The sequence below is a fragment of the Hemicordylus capensis genome, chromosome 5, assembly GCF_027244095.1.
Source record: "Hemicordylus capensis ecotype Gifberg chromosome 5, rHemCap1.1.pri, whole genome shotgun sequence".
NCBI classification, from domain to species: domain Eukaryota; kingdom Metazoa; phylum Chordata; class Lepidosauria; order Squamata; family Cordylidae; genus Hemicordylus; species Hemicordylus capensis.
In genome coordinates this window covers 148,622,393-148,648,511 of record NC_069661.1, presented here as the reverse complement: position 1 = coordinate 148,648,511, position 26,119 = coordinate 148,622,393, and the positions used below count along the sequence as shown (strand labels likewise).

Sequence of the window (26,119 nt, the reverse complement as noted above, 5' to 3'; positions counted from 1 at the left end):
ATCTTGGCATCGGCACTTCCATTTTGCCTTGCCTTGACCTACACCTCCACACCGGCTTTTCCTAGCCCATCTGCCCAGCACTCGTGACTGTGAGGTCCTGTTCATTTTTGGATTCACTTTTGTCTCCTGGGCCCCTTCCTCAACCCTGGACTTGGTTCCACCTGCCTCATCCCTGGCTCCTCCTCCTGCCTTCCTGCCTCAAAGAAGAGGCAGGTTTTAACACATTTCTCTTTGAAGGAGTGAAGTAGTATACACATAAATATACTATGAAGTGAGTCGCCTTAAGTGGCACAGCAGGGAAATGCTTGACTAACAAGCAGAAGGTTGCCAGATCAAATCCCCACTGGTACTATATCAGGCAGCAGAGATATAGGAAGGTGCTAAAAGGCATTTTCTCATACTGTATGGGAGGAGGCAATGGTAAACCCCTCCTGCTGTATTCTACCAAAGATAACCACAGGGCTCTGTGGTTGCCAGGAGTCAAAATAGACTTGACGGCATACTTTACCTATACTATGAAGTAGTGGGATAGAAATGTAAAATAAATAAATAAATAAATATATCTATATCTAAATCTCCCCTATCCTTAAAATTCTCCTTTCTTCTCATTTCTCCTAAAATCCCAATCTGTTCATTTCTCTCCAGCCAGCTTAGTTTGACAACAAGCCAAATTAACTCCTTGTGAATCATAACTTAGCCTTTGTAACTTTTTGGTTTATTGCTAGATATCAGTCAAATATCATAGCCTGATAACCATTATTTTTCTCTTTTTTTGTACTCCTAAATACTCAAATAAAATCTTACTTTGTTTTTGAACTTTAACCTCTCCATTCAGTTCTTTCTGCAACTAAAGCTTTGAACAACTTTATTATGGGAACGGAACTGTTCTATTTAAAATAGCTAATTCCCCCATTCAAGCCTAAAATATAGCTCAGAATCATACCAAGTCCCCAGGAGCAGTTCCATTAAGATAGGACAGTTGCTCACCCCCTGCTAAATTTAAGAGAGTTGCCTCTTTAAAAGTTGCACCTTTGCTCAGTTAGCAGGGGTTACTTTCCAACATTCTGCTTCAATATATTTCTGCCAGAACACTAAACTGTAGTTTGCAAAATCGTGAAGCTTGCTTTAGTTAATTGAAATAAGACTGTTTGTTCATTATTACTTGTACATATCAACACAGCAAGTTATTAATGTAAGGAATGCAATTTTGTGCTTTCAGTAGTAAAGAAATAATCTAAGAGTCCAAAGCAATACTTGCAGAAAATCAACACCAACATAATTTTTAAAATATTAACTTGTGAAGAGAATTTCACAGCTGCAAAAGACAAAAAGTGTAGCTCTTCATGCAGTTCAGTGTTGCCTTACTTTCAACTTAGCCTCAAGAAAACATGAAATGATGTGGCAATACGTTACTGTTTAAAAACCAAGATCCATGAAGATACCACACTTCTGTGTGCAGAACTACCTGCAGATATGATAATAAACATGGGGTTGCTGCCAGAAATGGGAACTGCACATCAGTCAATCTCTCCCCTCCCTATGACATCACGAGCCCTTTCTCACGATTCTCAAGAAAGGCTTGAAGGGGTGAGGGGAAGAAGCCTCAAAGAGCTTATCTCCCCCACAGACAATCGTCTCATTGTTGCTAGGCAGGCGGATTGCCTGCCCAGACAATTGCCAGTTTCTACTGGCAGCAGGGAGATTTGGGGGCTGGGAGACCCCCAGAACGCCCATAATGCACCATGCTAGTGCATCTGGGAGGCTGCTGGTGCAGCCGGGAGTGTGGCTGGGGGTGTGACCACTCCCAGGAGGCTGCTGTTGTGTGGGTGCCGTGTGGAGCTGCGCAAAGCTGACACACATTCAGTTAGCCTAGATTAATGGCAGATTTGCGCCCTTAACCCTGGCTAACAGCTGGAGCTCCTTCGGGGTTTGCTGTTGCGCCACCGCCAGTAACCATGCAGCTTCCGGCAGTTCTCACGTGCAGACAAAACTAGATTGGGCTTCTCTAGCCTGGTTTTGTCTGCATGTGAGAATAGCCTCAAAGTTATAGAAATATATGACACCATTAAGTTGTATGTTTACATGCACGGCTGAAATGGTTGTATAAAAGTAAGGTTTCCCTACCACGATGGCAGTTTAATATACCAGAGTTCTGTCTTGTATTGAATCTGACAACTAGAGAAAAATACTTTATGGGGTGGTGGGAAATCATCCAACTAAATGTTTTGATTTATCCAAAAGGAGTAAAGTATCGGAATACAATTTTTACAGTTTATCTCTAATATTACACTGGATTTATTGCTTTATACTAGCCTATAGCTTTGTATTCATTGCTTTATCCCTCAGTCTGTTCTTAGGTATTTAAATTTCAGTCTTTCTCTTTGGAATGTCTGATTCAATAGGTTCTAAATTCTGCCTTTTCAGGCATCTTCTATTTCTACTTAACTGCATGGAAAATATTGTTATAGTTAACCACATGTATGTTAACTCAAGAGATTTCTTTTTCTTGGTTGATCAATCTTTATTCAATGGCATTTCTCAAGTTAAAAATAATTTTGAGTATTAAAAGGCAGATTGAGAGAAACAATTTGATAGGCTCTTTTCTGTTTCCTTTCTAGCACAGTGTAAAAAATTACTCTACACTGGGAAGGTAGGGAACATTCCCATGAAGTATAAAGAAAGATAACTTTGTGGACCTACTTCAAGTGGGAGGCAAACCTCCCTGTGCAGTTGTAGGAAAGACATGCACTACAAAAATAAAAATAAAAATAAAAATGCTTGATTGGAACAGAAAAAACTAAGAGGCTCTTCTCACGATCAGTGAGAAGAGCCTCTAGGGGGTTAGCGGGGAGAGCGGACTAAGCCCGCTCTCCCTGCACATGAGCAGGGCAGTAGGCCTGGGCGGCTGAATTGGCCGGCCACACGACTGCCAGCTCCATTACGGAGCCGGCAGGGACTGGGAGGATCGAGGGCCGCGCGGCCCCCGGAAGCTCCAGCATGCCCTGCAGAAGCGCGCAGGGCCTGCTGGAGAGACTCCCAAGCTGGGAGGTGCTTTTCAGCCTCCCAGTCGGGGGTCTCCTCATGAGTTGCTTCGGCGCGGAGCCACGCCATGGCAACTCTCGATCCGTTAACCTGGGTTAGCAGAGTGCTCACTCCGTTAACCTGGGCTAAGGGATGGGCTACTTAAGTGGGCTAGCCGCTTGTAAGCCACCGGGCTCGCCTGCAAGCCCAATGGTTTACACGAACAGCAAAGCTGCTCGTGGGAATAGCCTCTGTGCCTATTCTAAGAAGCAACCTAACCGAGGCTAGGGTAGCTCAGCCTGGGTTAGGCTGCTCATGTGCAGTGCCAGGATCCACACAAATCCTGGTGTTGCCTGCCTGCCTAACCCTACTTTTTACCCCAGCCTTTTGCCAAGGTTTCTTGCAGCCCGAGCATGCACAGAATCGGGTGCCTACAGTGCCTGACTCATGGGAGCATCCCCCAACACACCGTGCTCTTGCACGGTGCATTGTGGGATATCTGGAGGCCTTGACACATTGTCCCGGCCACCAGAGATCTGCACTGCCAGGAGCAGCATGGATCAAGTGGGCAAGCAGCGGTGCACCGAAAAATGTAACGCCGGTCATCTGGGGAAAGCAGGTTCATCCCTGCCTCCCCACCACCACACCCCTTCCTGCCTGCCCTCCCAGTCATGTGAATAGCACTTGTGTCTGCTTGCCCTTTTAATCACCAATCATTAATGGTTATGAAACATGGACTGTGAGTAGTATTACCATATTACCAGAATGGTTATGCTGCTAAATGACCTGTGCATATAGCAGAAGCTTGATCTGAACAAGACAGCAAGCTTTACCACAGGTTTACTGCAAGGCTTACTGAGAGTTCAAAGCTGTCCCCCCAAAATGATGCAAACAGTTGGGGTTTTTTACCCCGGACATAAATCGGGCTACACTCTAACATGCAATGAAAAACCTGAATTGTGTGTGAAGTGTGTGAAGTGCTCCCTGATAGCTCGCAGGGAGTTGAGGAGAGGAGAGCTGGTCTTGTGGTAGCAAGCATGACTTGTCCCCATAGCTAAGCAGGGTCTGCCCTGGTTGCATATGAATGGGAGACTTGATGTGTGAGCACTGCAAGAGATTCCCCTCAGGGGATGAAGCTGCTCTGGGAAGAGCAGAAGGTTTCAAGTTCCCTCCCTGGCTTCTCCAAGATAGGGCTGAAAGAGATTCCTACCTGCAACCTTGAAGAAGCCACTGCCAGTCTGTGAAGACAATACTGAGCTAGATAGACCAATGGTCTGACTCAGTATATGGCAGCTTCCTATGTTCCTATGAGTTCGGAGTAAATTTGGCTGCTATGTGATTGTAGACCCTCCATTCTAGAGGAGATAACTAATTCAGTGAAAAATTTAACCTGCTGATTTCTGAATATTGGGCACTGTGTTAAAGACAGAGGCTGGTTTACAAAGTGCATCTCTAGCTGCAGGTCTTGATTGATGGTGTTCTGGTAAATGAGATTTTAGCCCTCTTCAGAGGTTATTTTAAAAGCAGGGATACTGTACTTGAGTTGAGCCCTGCAACCCTGCCACCATGCTGACATGCTGAAAAACCCCAAGTACCCACTGTCCACAGTTAATAGTGATTTCCTTGCAGATATTCTATGGATGAACTCCACAGGTACAGCATTTGCCTGCAAAGAGAAGCACTGTAACCATGGACAGATTTTGACCATGTTTATTCCATAGAAAACAGCTTCCTTATGGCAAGTGATTCTGACTTGGCTTATAATATTTAGAAGAAAGTATTATAAGGAGCCCAACCATCACATTATGAGTCTCCATCTACCAAACTCCATATTCCTGCAATGTTATAGCCAAGATGTTAGAGGCAGTGTTATAGACAAGAAGCTCAGTACTTCTAAATACTGCAGGTTGTAGACATCATTTCCTCTAAACCCATCCTACCATCCTGAGTCTTTAGAACAGTGTTGAATAGAAGGCCTTTCCCAGATTACAAATAGATTTTGTAATCTTTGTAAGACAAAGACTTCCAACTATATATGAGAGACAATTTGTGAAGTGATTAGGGTAAAGTGATTTCAACAATTAGGAAACAGCACTATATGAATACTAAAAGCTATACAGCATACACAACGTTACAAGATGTTGCATGCCATCAAGACATTACTGAAAGACAATGCAGTTTTAACAACTAAGCAAGGCATTAGGATATATTAAAGAGAGAAATCACACATATGCTGAAAAAGTGGGGAAGTTTTCAGAAACGTACATTCCATTTCAGCTTGAGAACTACTCATAACCTTAGGGCAAACTGAATATTTCTGCTGCTGAAACCAGCCTTGACATATCTAGTTGCCCTCCTCCTCCCCTGCTCCTCCTCCATAAAGTCGAGTCCAACAGCACAGAATGTGTAGATCCTGTTTTCAATGGCAGCTATTCATTAACATTTAGTTTGGTCCTTAGTCACAAAGGCAAACTGTCAAAATAACAAGGGGGGACGACAGATGAGGATATAAATACTGACCTGGTGTTATCGCCATGCCATTCCCATTGACTATAGGCCTTTCTTCTTCCTCTTCTTCTGGCGGCTCTATTCCTGTTTTCTCCATATTGCTCACTGATTTATTTCGTTTGCGTTTGCCTTCAGCGCTGGGTGTTGCACCTGGTAGTATCTGGTCTGTTACATTTAACAGCAATGGGGCTGGCTCTGCTGGAGGCTTTGGAGTGCCGTAGTAGTTGTCTAGAACAGCAACAACAAAAAAGACCAGATCTATGGATGTGCAAAACCGTTTTCTGCTATTGCCATGACATTATTGGCTTTGCCTATCCATGCTTTCAGATATCCACAGAACATTCACTGAGAGTCTAAAAATCTATGTTGGTAATGGATACTGGTGGCTTACTGTGCATCCCTAACCAGAACAATATTTACATTCTTAAAACAAATCTGTTCATTCCCTTTGCCTTTGCCCCCTGAGGATATGATGATGATAATATTTGTAAGAATAGGGCCAGCATGCAATTACTTTTCCAAGTCACTCCAAAATATTTGCGTGAACTTAAAAATTAATTCTTAACTGAAATTGTAATTGATTTTGTTAGAGAGACTGCTCAAATTAATTCAAACAGATTGTGTCATGAAATGACTAGTCATTGGGGATTTTGAGGCAGCATGAATTGACAATCAAACCCGCAGAACACTTGTGCCGAGAGATTCCTCTGTCAATTCCCAATTGGAGATCATCCATCAGGCCAACCAAGGCAGTCTCAAACCCACAGACCACCCAAAAGCCGGTTTGAAATTGGTCTAGATCAGGGTTTCTCAACGTGTGGGTCCCCAGATGTTATTGGACTTCAACTCCCATAATCCCCAGCCCCAGTGGCCTTTGGTTGGGAATTATGGGAGTTGAAGTCCAATTACATCTGGGGACCCACACGTTGAGAAACCCTGGTCTAGATGATCAGTTTCCTCCAAGACCTCCTAGAGCTCGGAGGCCACCACCTTTTCAATCACGTTGCCCAGCCATGGAAGGTTGGAGACAGGCCTGTAATTGCTTAATTCTGAGGGATCCAAGGCAGGCTTCTTCAGAAGCGGTCTAATGTTTGCCTCCTTAAGACAAGGAGGCCTCCTGCCCTCCATCAGAGAAGGATTTATGATCTCTACCAGGCCCTCGACAACATTTCCCTGCCAGATATTATAAGCCATGTCGGGCAAGGATCAAGCTGACATGTGGTAGGCACCATTCCAAGCAACTTTCCCACATTCTCAGGAGTCACAAAGTGAGACTGTTCCAGGGTCATCACATAAGAGTTACTGCTGGACACCTCGGCATCACATTCTGTAGTAATTGTGGAGTTTGAATCTATCAGCCCGAATACGAGAAATTTTGTCCACAAACAACTCACTTAAAAGGTCACAGTGACTAATTGTTGGTTCCAAGTACTGATTCAAGTGGGAAGGGGTGCACATTAGCCCCTTCACAGCCCTGAACTACTCAGCCGGATGTGAACTTGCAGATGCGATATGGGAAGAAAAGAATCGCACATATCGCCACATGTATCACTGCACATATCGCCTGAGCATAGATCTTCAAATGCTCTCTATGTAATAATCTGTCAGATTCAAGTCAAGTCTCCACTTGCTCTCTAGTTGTCTACCTTGCTGCTTCAGCCCCCATAGTTCTTCTGTATACCAAGGGGCCAGTTTTGAAGCGGATTGGAGAGTACGCTTAGGAGCAATTGTGTCACGATGAATAATCATCGTGAGTTGATTATTCCAATTCTCCACCAGAGTGTCAACAGGATCACCAGCATAGCCAACACTAAATCCCTCCAAGGCTTCCTGGAATCCTATTGGATCCAGTAACCTTCTCGGGTGGACCATCTTAATGGGCCCTCTGCCCCTGCAGAGGTGGGACGTGGTCATGAGTCCAACCTTAACCAGATGGTGGTCCATCCATGACAATGGAGAAATCACCAGAGTCCCCACCAATTGGAACCCCATCCCATTCGAGTGAAAGGCCAAATCAAGCATGTGACCAGCAATACGCATTGGTCCAGAGACCACTTGGGATAGGCCCATGGTCATCATGGCCGCTATGAACTCCTGAGCCACCCCAGACAAATTGCTTCCAAAGTGGAGATTGAAGTCCCCAAGCACTGCAAGTCTGGGAGATGCCAAGCCCGAGACCAAGTCCGTCAGCTAAATTAGGGACTTTGTCGGGGAGCGGGGCAATTGGTACACCAACAGAAGTGCCAGTCTATCCCTGGTCCCTAAACTTAAGTACACACATTTAATATGGTCAACAGGGATCCTGGCAAGGGAGATATTGTTCTTATAGACCACAGCCACCCACCTCCCCACCACATCCTCTCCCCTGCTCCTCAACAGAGTACCCTGGAGGGAGAAGCTGGAACCAGACCGGGCCACCAGCCTCGCCCAACCAAGTCTCTGTAATACATACCAGATCGTCCCCCAACTCATTGCGATCAACATCCAACTCATTGCGATTGTGAAGGACCACTGCAAAATGATGTCTCCTAACCTCATTCCCACAAGATCATCCAAAAGGATGCCATATTGAAAGCCACTGAGAGGTCCAGCAGAACCAAAGGGATGCAAGCAACCTCTGTGTCTAGCTCTTGGTGTAAAGCCATCTAACAGAGTAACCAATGCAGTTTTCAGCCAAATCCAGGTTGAAGTGAGATTGAAATCAGTCAGGATAGTTTGCTTCATCCAGGAACCCCTAGAGAGGTTCCTCATCACCCACTCAAGGTTGGCACACAGTCTAAACTCAATAGGAAGTTATCTGCTCATAGCAAAGGAGATATATTAATCCCTTCCACTAACAGATCCCCCACAAGAACTACTGCTATGACTACTACTACAAGGTCCAAAGTATGCCCCAGTCTCTAACTGGGTGATGACTTGGGGTAAGACCATGGTTGCCATGATGAGCATAAAATCCTGGTCAGTAACTGAGGAAGGAACTCCAACATTGAAATCACACAGAACTATAAGCCTGGGAGACTACAGTGCCATGTACATATCACTTCAGATAGCCCCTAGGCAGGCTGTTGGGCAGCAGAGTGAATGGAAAACCAATATTATTATAATCTTATATTGATCAGGTACAATCACTTGGACCTAGTCACTTGCTGATGCAGACAAGTGGATCGGGGGATGGAATCATGATCGCCTATTGCAACCCCTCCCCCTCCCCTACAGTATCAGGAAGCCCAGAAGAGACAGCTGAGAGAGTGCTAGCACACATATTCCCCAACTCATTCAACCACGTCTCTGTAATACATGCCAGGTCAGCATCCTCATCCAGAATCAAATAATTGACATATTTATTCTTCATAGATCTTGCATTCAGCAGCATTAATGACTAAACTAAAAATAATTGGTTACTCTTCTCATAATGTACTCATCAGCCCACTTCATACACACAGTACTTTAATGGAGCAGCAGTCTGCCTACCAGACAAGTGCTTTAATGATAGAAAGATCAAATCCTTCTAAATCCATTGTAAAAATTTACATTCAAACGTAACATGACTAAGAAATTGCTACCTGGCCTCTTCACAAGGACAAAGTCAATTTCCTGAGAAGGTCCCGTGTGTCAAGGTAATGGTTCTCTCTATTTATGAAGTGTAAGGAAATGTACAATAGGTAACAATCTCATGTAATTTCCAGTTTTCCAGTCTAAGATAGCCTGACTGGTGCTCATGTAACAACAGAGATTGACTTCAACTCTTGATAACGCATGTCCTTAAGTGTTTGCTCAACATATTATTTGACTTTCTTGTATTCAACAGCAGTAAGAGCAATCACAAGAAAATCCCCAAAGATGGGTGATTACGCAACCTATTCTTCTTCCAGACAATCCTCAATGAATGTCATCAAATCAATCAGCCATGAGTAGAATCCAAGGGAACGAGTTGTGGTATGCAAGAAAAAGGCAGGTGAGTAGAATCAGGAATATTAATAGGTTAATGAAATAGATATTATGTATAGAGAGGCAAGTGCAGACTGTTTTTCTGTGCTCTTGTTGCTGTATTTTGTTAGCCCCTCCTCTAGTCCAGGACTGGAATAGACGTAACTACAGCCCTATTCAAAGCTGGCCTGGTTCAAGAAATAGATTAACTAAAAACACCACACCATATAAAGTTCAATAGAATATAGTTCCTCCTATATAGTATTTAATTTATATACCATTCAAGTGACTACTGTTCTCAAAGCAGTTGTTTCTTAAATTGATAGGGAGTCCATAATTAATTGTAATTCTCCTTGCAGTTGCCTTGGAGAGACTAATTTTCTTTTCAAAGTTCCCTTCTATCTTCTCAAGAGTTCCACTTATACCCCCTATCCAAACAGCAACACCATTACAACAACTGGATTACACTCTTAGTTCTATAGGTCGGGTTGAGAAGATTTCGGTCATCCAAGAGGCATGGGACTTTGGTTAAAAATGGTGGCATTACTCATCTCTTTAAAAATTGGAGAAAAAAAATGTTTACACAGTCAGACAGGTGTTATTGACTGGTTTGTTTTATCCAGACATCGAGTCCTTCCCAAGGAACTGGGATGGCTGAATTTTATTATCAATGTTGGTGCTGTTATTATTATAGATATCGTCGCAAAAAATAGGCTGTTCCCAGTAAAGTTGCTTTTTGTAATTGGCTGATGGTGATTTCTGTGGCCCCTATGGTGTTGAGGTGCTCTTCAAGGTCTTTTGGAACTGCACTTAGGGCGCCAATTACTACTGGGATTATTTTGGTCTTCTTCTGCCACAGCCTTTCAATTTCAATGTGTAGATCTTTGTATTTTGTTATTTTTTCTATTTCTTTTTCTTCTATTCTGCTATCCCCTGGTATTGCTATGTCGATTATTTTAACTTGTTTTTCTTTCTTCTTGGCAACAGTTATATCTGATGTATAGTGTGGCAGATGTTTGTTTGTTTGTAGTCAGTAGTAGTAGTAGTAGTAATTTATTATTATTGTTGTTGTTGTTGTTGCTGTTAGTAGTAGTAGTCTTGGATTAAATAGCAGACCATGGGTTTATCTCAATCTCAGTATTAAATGGTTGCCTTTGATCATATATTTGTCCAGTTCTGCTAGTCATTTAAGAAGTTTTGATGTTAAAAACCTAAGATGTTGTTTTTTTTACAAGCCACCATTTTGTGTTGCTTGTTCTCAAGGCTCTTGCGATAAAAATAAAAATCTCTGATCAGGAGAGATCAAGAAAACTGAGGCTCAAAGTGCCCAGTTCTTCCATTACACAGAAAAAACCCCAAAGCAGGGTTTTTCTGTCCAAGCCCTCTATTCTAACCAGTGAATTTGGCTTGAAAGTCGATCAGGAGCTGGTCTGTTGTGAAGTATTGGGGACAGGGGCGTAGCTATGGGAGAAATGGCCTGTGTTTGCCCCTCTCCCCAGCAACCCCTCAGAGTGAGGGAGATAATGAAGAAAACAGGGAGGGGTGGAGCTGGGGGGCCCTCAGGAGCTGGGGGGCCAGAATTCTTCGAACCCAACAGCTCAATTATAGCGGATGGGTTCAATTATACATTGGGGATAAATGTTCAAGTGAATGAAGGAAGACTACTGAATTCCAGGAGGATTTTTCTGCAGCAGGGGAACAAGAAATGTTGCTTTTGTGGGGGAAGAAAGCAGCAGTAAATGAATGGGAGAGAAAGTTAAAAGCAACCCTGTGTGTGTGTGTGTGTGTGTGTGTGTGTGTGTGTGTGTGTGCGTGTGTTGGGTGGGTGGTGGGGGGAGAGAGAGGAGTTTGGAAATGGTGGGATCACAGCCAGCTAATCAGATCTGCGGTATTGGCTAGAGGGAAGAAGGAGGGAAGTTCAAAGGCCTGGAGGGCTACTTCAGAAAAGCCTGGAAGCCATTAGTAGCTTACAAGCTACCTAGCGCGGGCCCCTGCTATAGACATTAAGGGCAATTGGAACAAATTTGCTGCTGATGGAATAAAAGAAACAGACTGTAGCTGATGAAAATCAGAATCTTGGTCTTCATCATTAACTTTTCACTATTCTAGTAAGAAGTAAATTGTTTTAAAGCTCTATCCTCTTGCCTTTACAGAGAAGGGAAGAAGAAGCTGCAGAAAGACTCAAGGAGTGGCTGACAGTAGATGCCATCCTATAGAAGGAGGCCTTCCATTACTTCTGCAAAATCTTCTGGCTTCTACTCTACAGAAACTGATTATCTACATGGAAGGAAGGAACTAGTTTGGTCAACAGGGTGGGTTTTTATGGAGTTCTCAAGCTTTTTAAAACAAGTATACTTCTGTCACAAACCTTCAGCTCAGGTAACCATAGAGGTTTTTGTCCATGTGTATGTGTGTGACGGCATGTATGTGTTTGTGCAGTTAAGGGACAGGCTACTGCTTGCATCCACTCTAAGTTACTCATTGAAATTTATGGGACAAGTTAATTGACTCATTCGTTTCACTATGACTGCTAAGTAAGTATGTATTCATGCTCCAGGTGATGGGTGATTTTCATCAGTCTCCCCTTACCTCTGAAGCTCATACCTCACTTAATGATGTATTAACCAAAGAAGGGCGTTCACTTTGGCCCACTGCCATGGTCTCACCTCAGCAGGACTGGAGGGCTGTTACAGAAAGACCCCATTTGCTGAGCGTTTATGCCCCTGTGGCTCGGAACAGATCAAAACTATTGAGCATGTCCTTCTATTTTGCCTGTTCAACAGAGACAGACGTGCTGCCCTCATTTTCCCATTGCTAAGTAAGTTCCTGGGACATACGAGTCAATTCTACAGTCATTTATTGCTCTCTGATTCCAACTCTGCCATTACACAGAATGTTGCCAAGTTCTGTGCCGCTGCGATTGGCATCCGGCGAAGTATGATAGGCGGTGAGCCCCCCTAATCTGACTCTTGATTACTCTGGATCGATATCGCACTTTCCCACGCCTCCATACCCATTGTTTTACTGCATTATATTGTATTTTATTGCATTCCATTGTCTTCTTATTGCTCTGTATACTATACTATTTTATACCCCCCCTTTTAACTTATTACTACATTTTATCTTCTCTATTTTTAATAACTTTAGTACCAATGTGTATTTTTAGTTATAGTTTTAGTTTTAGCCTTTTGACGATGAATCTATTGGTTTTTTTAAAATCTTAAACTGCAATCATCCTTAATTTTAGCTTTGTTACCTGTAATTTTAAATCTGTATTAATTTTATGCTGGTCTCCAACCATAATAAAGGATTGATTGATTACCTCTGAAGCCCTCCAAAATAGGTGACTCCCCAAAATAGGTCCCTGCGGACTGCATGCCCCTGAGAGACATATATAAAAGTCACAGTCAGCTTCAGGAGGAAATGGAGAGGGATGAAAATCACCCCTCACCTGGAACTTTCACACAGCATTGCTGCACCAGCATTTCATTAGTCTGGATGTCAGTAAATAAAAAGCAGTTCAAACTTTTAGCCATGCACACTAAAATGGTACACTACTTGCTTATGATCTGCTAAACACTGATTAGCTCTGCTATAATAAGTAATACGCCCACAAGTGCCCTGTAGTACCTCGAAGTCAATTGCTAGCTGCTTTTCTCTGCCATAACTTGTGAACTGCTTTGAGACTTTTGTTATAGGCAATATATATTAATTATATTATATTATATTATATCAATTAAAAAAACTTTCTGATGTGAATGGAATAGCAACATTTTGTCAAACTGGCAAGTGAAGAGGGTTTTGTTTGCAGTGCTAAGCTCTGTTTTTTTCCTAAACTACAAATAAAATTAATCTTGATGCTTCATATTAGCAAAATAGAAGAATTTTTATTATGAACTGGATTGGGGGGACAGCCCTTCATATTAAAATTCTCTGAATAGTTTGAACAAAAATATAAATCCGCAACAACTCTTGTTACTTGGCAAATTCTGCTATCTAACTTTCTGCTATCTTTGCCCTTCAGGTCTACACAGATCTATATTTTTTTCAAAACTATATGAAAGTTGGTGATCTTAGCAAATAATATAGCGTGCCATAGCTTTTTTATTGTGAATAGCTATAAACAGGGGCGTAACGATAGGGGGCTGGGGGGGACACGTGCCCTGGGCGCCACTCTGGGAGAGGGCGCAGTGCGATGCCCCAGAAAAGCTCCACCACACACAAAAAAATGTTTTTTCAAAAAAACTTTCCCCCAAATTCCGGGCGGCGGAGGGTGGCAGGGGTGGCTGGCGGACGCTCCCACTGGCAGGCAGGAAAGGCGGCTAGCCGGCTGGCCAGCCGCCCCCCGCACTCACACTCCTGCAAAGAGCGCATATGCCTACGTGACCACGTGGAGCAGAGGAAGGATTTGGAGGAAGGAGCGGAGGAAGGATTTGGCTTCGGCCGCCAACACTGCTCCTCTCACATTGAGTTGGCTGTTGTAAAGTAGAGCTGCAGTGGGACTCCCGACCCTCCCCCCCGACTGCCGCCTCACAGACCGGGACCCGCCGCCTCTCCTGCTGCCCTTCCGTGCCGTTTCCTCCTCCTTCGCTGCAGCAGCGGCGATGTGATTCTTCCCTGCTGGCTCGGCCCGCCCCATATGGCGGAGGTGAGTAAGAGCCGCGGGCGGCAACGGGGTGGAGGGAATGGGAGGAAGAGGAGGAGGAGGAGAGTAGTCGACTCGAGTCGGGGCCAGGAACTTGTTGCACCGCTGCTGCCTTTGCTTCTGCCTCCCCCCGCCCCCCTCCGTGCTTTCGCTTCCCACAAGTTGGGGGTGGAAGGAAGGTCCCACGGTGGGCCTGGCGTGTTGCCTGTTGTAGTTCTTGCTGCCCCGAGGTCTGTGAGGGCGCCCCGGCCCTTCTGGGTCTTCGGGGGAGGGATGTACTTGTGAGGGAATCAATCAAGGAAAATGTAGAAGAGATTGTGTGAGATTATATCTTGAAAAGTTTATATGTGCATTTTAAGATCAATGGAGAATAATAGTGGATGATAGGTTGCATTTTGAAGATTGTTTTTTGGGGGTATTTTTTTATATTTACAGTGGAAAAAAATTATATTCCGTTTAATAAACTAAGGACCATCTATCCTCCCCGCCAGATCTCTCTATGTAATGTATCCTAAGCAGCAGAAGAAACAGTATAGAAAGGAGGATGAGGCATTTACAAATGACTCAAACAAGAGAGCCAGCACCTGATACAGGGGAAGGCAAGAACCCCACAAATAAGTAGTGTGCACATGTACTAGATAGTTCAGTGGCAGAGTACCTGCTTTACATTCAGAAGGCCCCAGATTCAGAGTTTTTTAAAAAATGTGCATCCAGACACAAAATGTACAGTTAAAAAAAAAAAAAGACAAAAGAAAAGAAAGGGGGGGGGAAGGGAGAAGTGCTGTTCTCAAAGAATGTTTGTGAAATTAAAAAATTTAACTCATTCAAAAATCTATATATATGAAATGCGTTGCTTTTGGGGAGGTGGTGGAGTGAGGCAAGGCGGGCACTTTACTGAAACTGGAGTATGTTGCCCCATCTTTTATGGTAGAAAATTTCGGTCGTGATGCTTAAAGCGGGAGTGTTTTCTCTCTCTTTGAAAATCCTGATGCTCTTGCTCACCTCCTCCCCCCCCCCATCCCCAGGATGGCAGTATGCATTTGGAGCTAGCTGAGGACTATATGCTTCTTTGGGTTGCAAATGTGGTTAAAGGTTCAGCTCTGAATCTGGAATATATATATTTTTGTAAATGATTAAATTCATTTCACACACTGGTATCCTGCCTTCATTCACAAAGCTCAAAGTGGTGTTTAGCCTCACAAGAAAGTTCTGGAGTAGATTAGGCTTGTGATTTTCCCCAAACTACTGAATAGGGATTTGAATCTGGATTTTCTACATGTGTGCATCACTTATTACATTCCATTGATTCTCTTTACTGTTGAGATATTGGTCTGCTGGTTTTTTTACATTAAAAAAGAAAGTAATATATGATGTGTAGTGAGAAAGTTCTCTTGACCACACAAGTTTGAAGTTGTTTGGTTTAGAGAGAAACTCATTAACATAGGCCTGCAAATTGCAACTCGCCTTGCCCCACTTAGGGTGCTTATATGGGCAATAATGTACTTCTGTGGTGCCTCCATCATGCATTTAAAAAGTGACGTTAGTGTAGTGGCCTGATTCATGATTCATAATTCTGATGTTTGAGACACAAGCCTACTTCACATTTTGAAATTTTTGGAAATTTTTGTAATTTTTTAATTCTTAAAGTAAAAATTTTCTGAAACATGTGTGTCAGCCAGATGTATGTTGTGGGGGGGGGGCAATTTCAGTGCTTGCCCTGGGCGCCATTTTCCCTAGTTACGCCTCTGGCTATAAACAAACCCGTAGTCTTGGTAGCCAACCAGTGAAACCGCAGAGGACATTATCAGAAAGTGCTAAGCACACAATTTCCTAAAAAGATATCTCTCATGTGTGCTTGGTACACATTGAAATTATCCAATTATTCTGATATGATTCCTCAGAAATAAATGAACTGTGTATTGTCATCCAAAATTTTTCAAAATGACTACAGCAGAATCAATAATCGAATTGGAAAATGTGGAATTGTATTTCAGTACTCCTCAACAGTTTTCTGTGTTCTCTTTTAATGTTTTAGGTTGAAATAATTCTGATTTTCTTCATTTCACATTTCATATTTCTATCATTCTCCAACTCTGGTGTAGATATCCTTTAATCTTAATTTTTTCTCAGCCACTGTACATAGATTGTACATGTTTTGAATGGAATGTGTGGATGGGGTAACACGGTTTAAGGTGCTTAAAGTTTGTAATATTCATTCTAGACTGCTGAAGGGATTGGGCTATCTACTTTTACTAGTCCTATCTATCTAATGAACAGATAAAATTTCACTATAAGCACACAATGGGGCTATTCTCATGATCAGCAAAAATCGGGATAGGAGAGCCTAGCCCAATTTTTGCTGATCGTGTAAACCACTGCTTACAAGTGGCTAGCCCACTTTTGTAGCCCAGGTTTGTGGAGTGAGCTCCACAAACTACTCACTGGGTTTATGGAGCGAGTGCTGCAGCTACTCATGAGTAGATCCCCAGATGGGAGGCGAAAAGCCACCTCCCCGCTCTGGGGATCTTCCCAGTATGCCTTGCGCATGGCATACTGGAGCTTCAGGGGGCCCACGTGACCCCAAGCTCTCCAGCCCCCACCAGTTCCGTCATGGAGCCGGCAATCATGTGGGCGGCCAATCCGGCCACCCAGGGCTCCCTCCCTGCTCATGTGTGGGGAGGGCGGGCTTTGCCTGCTCTCCCCGCGCACTCTCAAGAACCGGGTCTCACTGATTGTGAGACCCAGCTCAATGTAACTCTCTCATTAGAACAACCATTTACATCTATGGTACCCTTTTTTGGTTCAGTAAAATATTATTCATTTGTTAAGGATATAAAGTTAATCAAGACAAATTTGAGGATTACATATTAAAGTCTCAGGCCAGGAGTGTCAGATGGCCTTAAATTATCAAATTAATTAAATTAAATTAATATGGCCTTAAATGATCAAAACATGCTATATGGTACTGGAGGGTAAGGTTCATACACAACTTTATTCTTATGGTAGAACATAACTATGGGCGTATTGAATGAAAAGGGAATTGAAAAAGTGAAGCCTGCGAATGCAGCGCTGGCCAGTATTTGCTCTCAAACAGGGCTGTGCAGCCCCAATTGGGAGCGAAGCTACACTCCCTGTGTCTGACATCAGATGCAGGGGGTGCGGCTGGGACTCCAGGCATGGCCCCTGATTGACAGCAGCCTGGGTTCTTGGAACCCGGCGGCTTAATGATGGCTCTGACCCTGCTTCATACTACCAATATTCAACAAAGGTGTATTTCTAGCCTTGGCATGTCATTTGTGAATTAGTGAAGATGCTGACACACATTACCCTTCAAAATGAATGCCCTTTATTGTATGTTTTAGCCCTTACTAGCTATGTCAGAAAGTGCATATCTAATCATGTGTGTCAGCCTTGTCTCTAAATGGTCAGTAGCAGTGTTCTATGCTGTTTAAGATTCAGGATTATTTTGTGCTGTTGCAGTGACAAAAGCAGCATTACTTCATATCTTTACCCAAACACAGCTTGGAGACAAAACCCAACCAATCAAAACACTTCTGAAACTCTCCTTTTCAAAGCTGCAAGGTGTTTGTTACTATAAAGAGGCCTGACATTTCATAGGCTTTCAAGCTTCTTCTCAACTGCGGAATTATTATGGTTCATTATTCCTCATTTCCTTTTGGGTGCGTTGGAGCTTGGGTTTTGCTGCCTTCAAGACCCTTTGACAACTTCAAGGAAGCCCTCACAATTGCTTATTTTGGCTGGCATTTTCTCCAACCCTGTTTGTAAGTAGAGATGGAAGGTGTCTATAGTTGCTTGGTATCACTTCTATGAAGCAAGCTATTTTAACCAAATGTAGAGAGATAGGGAATCATTTCCTTAGGTCTAGCTAACAATAGTATGTCACACATGTTGGCCTGATTAGTTGGACTACACAGTCTGGATTTTTTTTCAATGTTATTCAATTGTAAACTGCCCAGAGACGCAAGTTTTGGGCGGAATAAAGATATTTTAAATAAATAATAAAAATAATTGGTTTTCTCCTTTAGGTGTCAAATTATCGTGTTTGGTGAGCCGATCAGGGTTAGTGTGGGTCTATGAAATCAAAGTTGTCAGGCCAAGGGTCAAAGCCAGAAAGGATAAGGCAAGGTTCCTTATATGAAAGCTTCTCTGGGGAGCTGGTGATTCCTCTTCTGTTGGCTGTTGTTCCAGGGAGTCCTCAGTCAGAAGATGGAGGCAAAGGAGTATCTTTTGGTTGGGGGCAGTGATTATTCCAGTGCTAGGGCCTCTAGTGCTGCCACCTCTTCTGCATTCCCTATCTTGTCTTCCAACATTAATGACTCTTACTCACTGAGTTGGCTCTCAGGATTGTGGGGCAAGGATATAGCAATCTAGAGTACAGCTATCAAGGGTACAGCAATCTGGCATCCATTCAGACTCTTCCTCCCTGGAGCTCTCATCGCACAGGCCTGGTAGGAGGTCGAGGTGGCTTGGGTTCATGACACAAATACACACTGAAAATACTTTAAATAAGCTCCCTGTAAAGCACTGAGGAATGGCCAAGGGTGGAGGAAGTACACAGTTAAGTGTTAAGTGTAATAGAACGACTGAAACTTTTTCTCATATCAAAACAGAAAGAATAATGGCTGACATCATGACTATATTTACTAGAAGAAATCCTATTGAAATGTAGTCACCTTTTCCAGTAATTCCTAAGTACTATTGAGTTATTTAGTCAGGATGTGAGCCAATGTCTGCAGGTACCTCAAGTTGAAAAAATTATTTTAAATGGCATAGAAGATGTAATGCCAAATTGGGGATTCTGGTTGCACCGTCAGGTCACACCTCTGGTCACATTTGTGCATTTCTTTTGAATACTTTTCAATTACTGAATTCTTTTCAATATTTTTCAATTACTGAATCCTCTTTAGTAATTTTGGATATTTTTCTTGCGTGAGACACTGTTACAATGTAATAGGATACAGTGACATGAGAATCATCTATATTCTGTTTCTGAAAGCACTGAAAATATTATTATCCTTATGGACAGATAACCAAAGCACCTGCAGGCGAGTGGGAGGTACCAGCAGACTCAGGTCGGCCAACAAATTGGGTTGATTTTTTGTCGGTGTTAAAAAAAAAATCAGAAGGAAACTGTTGTATAATCTCCAATCAAGCCTCTAGGGGGCTTCTGTGGTTGTTTTGCCAAAATATCTAGCAAGCTGTTGGAAGGGACTTATCTGCATAATAAAGGAGCTGATGCAGTGAGTTCATGTATAGTGTTCTGTATGCCCTACATACATTTTCTGCAGAACATGAAATAACATGAGGCCAACCTCCCAAAATTGCCCCCATGTGAGTAAAATAAGATGGAACGTTTGTGAGCTCAGAGTGCAGTTGACAGACAAGCAGGTGGACATGGGTAAAGGAAATCAGTGGCGATGTGGGGGCGTGGAGACAGGTACAACCCCTTCTGCTTCTGAATACAAAGATGTCTATAACTCTTTTGCCAGCCATTTCACAGATTTATATTAGCGAGGGAGTATTTAAGCTTTGGTATGGAGGGCTAACCCCCACCCCCAAACCATAAAAACAACTGTATGTGTATGAACTATCCTGAGGAATGGAGGGGGAAATTGCACAATGAATTAGTTAATCTGCTGATAATTGTATGTGTGCACACACACACACAGTCACACAATAAACTAACAATATTTACCTTTAGATATAAAGTATTCCAACACTCCCTTCCCTTCCTACAATCTCCACAAATATTGATAACAATATTAAACTGATATTATTTTTATATTAATAAAAATATTAAACTAGCCATTCACTCTTGGCCCCAAAACCAGAAAAGGCTAAATCTGCATATAAAGTCAACCCAAATTAGAATAGAGACTCCTGTCGCTGTTTGTTTATTCAGCATAGGCTTTAAATAATTCATGTACACCAGAGATAGATATGACAACATTTTGTCATGGGTCTATACTTGTACATTCTATTTTTAAAAAAATAACACCATCAATTGTTAGGGCACCACAATAAAACTTCTGGATTTTATCTTGCCTGATTATACAACTATGCCTATATGCCCAATACACATAAAACAGCCTTCTATGCTACACAGCTGATAAAGTGGAGCAGTGGAGAAATGCTTGACTAACAAGCAGAAGGTTGCCGGTTCGAATCCCCGCTGGTACTATATTGGAAAGCAGCAATATAGGAAGATGCAGAAAGGCATCATCTCATACTGTGGGAGGAGGCAATGGTAAACCCTCCTGTATTCTACCAAATAAAACAACATTGCTCTGTGGGTGTGAGGAGTTGAAATCGACTTGACGGCACACTTTACCTTATGCTACGTAGCAAACTGTACTGGCACAGTGGTTTGCTGTTCAAAGGCGGTGGGGGGGGGGACCAATTATGCCAGGCATATCCAAGTCCTTGGGCACATCTAAAATAGCTCTTTGAATCTCAGCTACAACTTTCAATCATACAATTGGTGTGAAAGCTGTCGAGCCTTGCAGAGCAACACAAGGATAAAAAACACCAAAATGTAGAGCTTCTAAAAGGTTGAGTACATATAAGGCGATCAGTAATCAAAAGAGGATTAGTTTAATGAATAAATTGGGATTACTGTGTGATTTCCCATTAGTCTTTACTAATGGACTATAAGCACTTAGATCAATATCTCCACACAGCCAATGCAAGTGAAATTGGTATTCAACAGTTTGCTGAGAAACCAAAAAGTGATCTCTTCCATCAAGGATAACCAAATGTTTCTCATGTGCAAGTCACACAGGCAGTGCAGATTGAAATCAATGTCTGTGGCAGATTAATCCCTTTTATCTTTAGTCTCTCACTGACAAGGTATTTTGCCTGGAGATGACTGCATTTGTTTGGTCTCATCACTCACCCAGCCTTACTTGGACAGTGGATTTTTCAAACATTTGGCAGCTACCTACAGTATATCCTGCTAGCCACTGGAAACAAATGAAGAGGAAGAACCAAATAACCATCATGTCAGCTTTTTAATGTTTTGGCTTACAGGCCAACACCTGCATGTGTTTTAATTGCAGTGTGACTGCATATCATATCCAGCTGGCGGGCTGGAGCCTTGACCAACATTACCCTGTATAAACCAACCAGCTCCTAAATGGAGAAAGTTATCCTCCAGTGACAGCAAGGTCTGAAGAGAGGTTTTCAGAACAAACTACCCATTAATTGATCCCTTATTACTCTGAAATAAACATAATTAATTAACAATTACGGTTTTAGAACTGGTTTATATAGTGAAAAATTGGCTTGTTTCTATACAAAATACACCAGAAAGTGTTGTCTGGATTAAGCTTCATTTTGTTAGTCTGCATCCAGTTCGCTGTTGATTACAGACACCAATTCAGGATTCCCTTTACTGAAATGGAAAGGATAGATAGAGCCAAATACTAGATGATTTCTCCTAACAATGCCATGTAGACATTAAACAATATGGGGACCAAAGGCAAATCCATGGGACACCATAAGCCAAAGATCATGGCATTGAGTACTGGTTCCTTGTTTGGAACAGGCCTTCTGGAAGGGTGGTACCATTGTAAAACTGTGTCCTCAAACCCCATCCAAACTAGAATGATATAGGGCTGGTTCTGATGAATGTCAGCCCGTGCCACTCTTATATGTGATAAGGCTGAAGCCTCTTCACAAATATGCCTGCCCCTATGTCATTCAAGCATGCAAAGACTAGGGATATGACCAAACTGCCTTGGGCAACTGCTGGTGGGACAGGGATCAGTTCCTTTAAAAACCAGGTAAGCAGGGCCTTACCTGCTCCTCTGCTACCCCATGAATTTTCTGGTGTGGTGCTCAGTGTCCAAAAGGTTTCCTTCTTGACTTATGGTACAGGCAAACAATAGTTTGCCATTCCAGTTTCCTTCCCGATTTTACAGGCAAACAATAGTTTGCCACATCTTATTTGGCATGTATGCTTGCTTTCCAAAGCAGAATGAGAGATTATTAGCCAAAATGGCTGACCAATCCTGGTTTGGAAAGCAAAGTGATTTGACATAATAACCTATAAGTTGACCAAACCAAGAAACTGTGGAAGAAAACAGATCATAAAGTGAGCAAGTGGTGTTGGTGGAGGAGGAGGAGGAGGAGGAGGAGGGGAAGCTTGAACTTAATACTGAAACCATGGCTTGGTCCTTCTGTCTGAACTAGCCCTGAAAATTTCAGTGGAAAAGCAATGTAATTTAAATGTCAGGTGCTTTGTGTACTCTGGCTGGCAGTGGCTATGCAAGGTCTCCTATGCAGAGGATACTTCCATCTTTGCTACCTAAGATTCCTTAACTAGAGAAGATGAGGATTAAAGCCAGGACCTTATGCATGCCCAGCATGTACTGAACAACTTAGCTGGGGGGCTTTCACAATAACTTGCCAGTGTTTGGTTTTTGGGGGTCTTTTGAGTTGATCTCCCAGAGTCAGAGGTGCAACTAGGTAATTTTGGATCCTGGACTTATGGGGGTCCCCCTGAAAAATAAGTACTCTCTTCATATATATACATCTTACCACAAATCCACTGATCTGAGCCAAAGTGCATCTGGGGAAAGAAAGAAAAAGAGACCACACAACCCTCAAAGGATCCATACATCTTCTTGATCATTCCCCACAAACCCACAGATCTGGGTGACAGCGCATTTGCTGCCCCCCTCCCCAACAACAAAAATACACAAGCCTCAATTCATTCACACAGTTTCTTGACCATTTATAAACTAGCTAGGACACAACATGTGTTCCTTGCTCCACAGTTCAAACACAAAAGCAACTTGGACATATAGTGGATTCATTAGGAAAATAAATTAAAACCACAACACATGCCCCTTGCTTCACAGTTCTCATTCAGATCTTTTGGATCACAATCCACCTTGAGCATAGTGCGTTTGTAAAGCAAAAAAAAGTTGTTTGTTTATTCAGATGTAACAGTTAGTGAAGTAACTAGGTGTGAATTATTCTATGGATAGAGAGAATTCTTTCTGGCAACTTTACTGCAGTAGGGAGAAATTCATTAAAAATCACAGAGTTGACCAATTTCCTGGAAATAAAAATATACACTGTCCTGCCACTTTAGGCTACATGTGTGTCAAATTTCAGAACTCTAAGCCCAGCCATTCTGGAAATGTAAAGGGTTGGGCAAAAAGGGTGATGTTTACCCCTTTTTTATTCAGGCAATGGGCAATTCCTCCACATGGGGGTGGAATGATGGTCCAAGTTCCAGAATTTTTTGTAATTTTCTGCCATGAAACAAGCCACTTATAAGATTTTTTTGGGAAGTTCTTTAAAATTCTAAAAATCATTAAAAACCAACAGACTGACCAATCTGCTTCAAGATCAATACATTGAGTCCTGATAAACTGTCCTATATCTGTGCAAAATTTCAGAACTTGACTCTAAGTCATTCCAGAAATATAAAAGGGGCCCTATTTCACCTTGGGGAATATCATGGGGCCCTCTAGGAGAGTGGGCACATGGACTTGGGCTCCCAGTTCTGTGCCTAATGGTTCCCCTGCCCAGAGATCATGGACACTGATCTGAAATTAAATGGACCTTACATAAAGCACACTCAGCAGTTTTCTTGCATCAACAGCCAGGTCTGCTTGCCTTGTATTTGCTTTAAATAAACAGATTCACCTGGCAAACTGCCTTCATATGGTGATTTTCCATATGCTAACTCACCGTAAATCTATGTGATTTAATAGGTGAGCCTTTATGTGGTATTTCACTTTGTGCTGCATGCTGTTTTCCTGCTTTGAGTTGCTGTATGCCCTCAGAAGATATTGAATTCCTCTGTGCATTTTCTGACAAACTATATTTACCACTTTCACAAAGTCAAATACATCCTACTCACTAGATAGCACTCAGAGGGAGTTATTTCTGGTTTAACTAAAACCTCTGCCACGACAAAAAATCCAGACTTTAAACAGTCAGTATATATTGGGTTTAATGCAAGCTGACAACATCCAAGAAATCTAGAACATTTATCACTGACACAACTGAAGTCAAGTTTTTAGGAAGTGACATATATGTGTTATAAAACCCTCTCCCTTTCCCTGCTTTCCCTTTAATTATTCCCAATGTTTGTTATGATTTATGTAATTATATGAGTGTTTTGTATTTTGTGTGTGTAGTTATCAGTTTTGCATAACAATATTAGAAATTTGTTTAATGAATCATTTAGAACCAACTGCCCTGTGAGCTGGAGCAGGAAAAGAAGAATGCAATAAGGTGAACTTCCACCACTTTTGCCTGCTGCCGCTGCTCAATTTAGGAGTGGACTACGCCTCTCATCCCTCACAGACTGTTGAAGAACCAACTGTCTTGTGGGAAGGAGATGGAGGAGAAGAAGACAGTGAGGCAAACTGTTGCCATTGCCACCTGCATGTGCTGCTGCTGCTTCTAAAGCTAGGACGGAATAGCTCCTCCTTCCCTCACAGAGTCCAGAAGAATCAATTACCCTGTGAGCGGGAGAGGAAGAGTAAAAGTGAACTACCATCCCCATCACCTCTTTAAACAGGCTTTTAAAGAACAAATACACCTTTTATTGTTTTAGTGATTTGATATTGTTTTTATTGATTATAGGGAAGCCACACTGGAAGTGTGGAGTAAATATACTTAAAATTAATGCATATATACTTTTTAAAAAATGGATTTGTAGTGAACTGTAGTCTGTGGTTTGAGGGTGGCCTTGTAAAGTAGGGTTAGGAACCTGTTAGAAGCTATATGTTGTAGGATAAAAGATCAACATACACATGACTATGTATAACAGACACATTTGAGGACACTGTATATTTTCCTTTACAATAAAAAAGTAAACCATAAGTTTCAACTAAAAATAAAATTAACAAATAAAATCAGCTCACCTTCTTCTCTCTTTCATATCTATCTTGCCTATTACATGCTGACATGCTTTTCTAAGACCTAGGTCACATTCTCATAATGCCAAACTGCAGGTTGATGAACCTGAGGTTAATCCTTGAATCCAGGAATCATCCAACAGATGATATTCCAACCCAGGCTGGGCAACCTCTGGTTTCAGGGCAGAGAAGCCCCTTCCTCTCCCTGGTCTGCTGAGGGGCACACCCAGGAGACATAGATATATCTATATATATATATATATATATAGATTCAATGTATAGCACTATATATTGTGATGTGTGTTTGTGTATTCAGCGAAATGTATTTCCAGGCAGCATACTTATTTTGTCATATCAGACTTAAATCCTTGGGGGCCTGGGGTGTGCGGAGGCCCTGGAATTTGAGGGGCGGCCCATTTTAAAATCTCATCTCTGGGCCCACTCCAACCTTGCTTTGCCCCTGCCTCGTTGCCAGACCTGAAGTTTAAAACCCATCCCTGTAGTAATGGGGAAGGGTGGAGGGGATGCACAAAGGAGTCAGATATCAATGTTAACATCATAAACATAATATTAAAATATTAAAAATAAAAATTACTTTTAATATTTCTAGTCTGGTATAATTTTTCTTACATTTATATAAATAATTTTAAAATAATATCCAGCATTTGAACAAGAAGCAGCTATACTTTTTGGGTGCACAGAAGCTTTTAATTGCTCTTCTTACAACTTCTGTCTTCTTTGCTCAATATCTTGAACGGATGTCTCTTTAAATGGAAATTTGGATGGCTTCATGTACAGAAAGTGCTTCAGTGTTCATACCTCAAAACAGCTTGGCCAACTAATACCGTTTTCCATTTCCTCCTATCTCTATCTCCTTTCTAGCAACTACTCTAAGGTTGGAATTTTACAGTGTGACTAGGGGGAAAGTCCCATTGTGGGACCCACTTCTGAGGTGTGAATTCTCATTCTATCATAGCAAATGAGATATTTTTCAATTAAACAACTCTCATGACCCCACTTTCACTTTTTCACACTTTCCTTTACTATGAATAATATGAGGAAGTAATCAATTTAGCACACTTCACCTTATGAAGACAAACCTCATACAAATAAA

General features: G+C 42.2%; 1 protein-coding gene and 1 long non-coding RNA gene across 24 annotated transcripts in view; one reads left to right on the top strand and one right to left on the bottom strand.

Annotated features, from left to right (window-relative positions):
- The window catches only part of LOC128325655 (uncharacterized), a 44,372-nt gene extending 31,091 nt beyond the window's left edge, over nucleotides 1-13,281 (top strand). Inside the window, exons 2-3 of the long non-coding RNA XR_008307537.1 lie at nucleotides 9,338-9,484; nucleotides 11,610-13,281. This is a non-coding gene — a long non-coding RNA (uncharacterized LOC128325655). The remainder of the gene's footprint in view (nucleotides 1-9,337; nucleotides 9,485-11,609) is intronic.
- Nucleotides 1-26,119, bottom strand: part of MAGI2 (membrane associated guanylate kinase, WW and PDZ domain containing 2) — a 953,479-nt gene that overhangs the window by 325,167 nt on the left and 602,193 nt on the right. For all 23 annotated transcript variants that reach the window (XM_053251292.1, XM_053251285.1, XM_053251284.1 and 20 more), the window contains one exon: nucleotides 5,542-5,757. In XM_053251292.1, coding sequence (XP_053107267.1) covers nucleotides 5,542-5,757 — 216 coding nt within the window. The remainder of the gene's footprint in view (nucleotides 1-5,541; nucleotides 5,758-26,119) is intronic.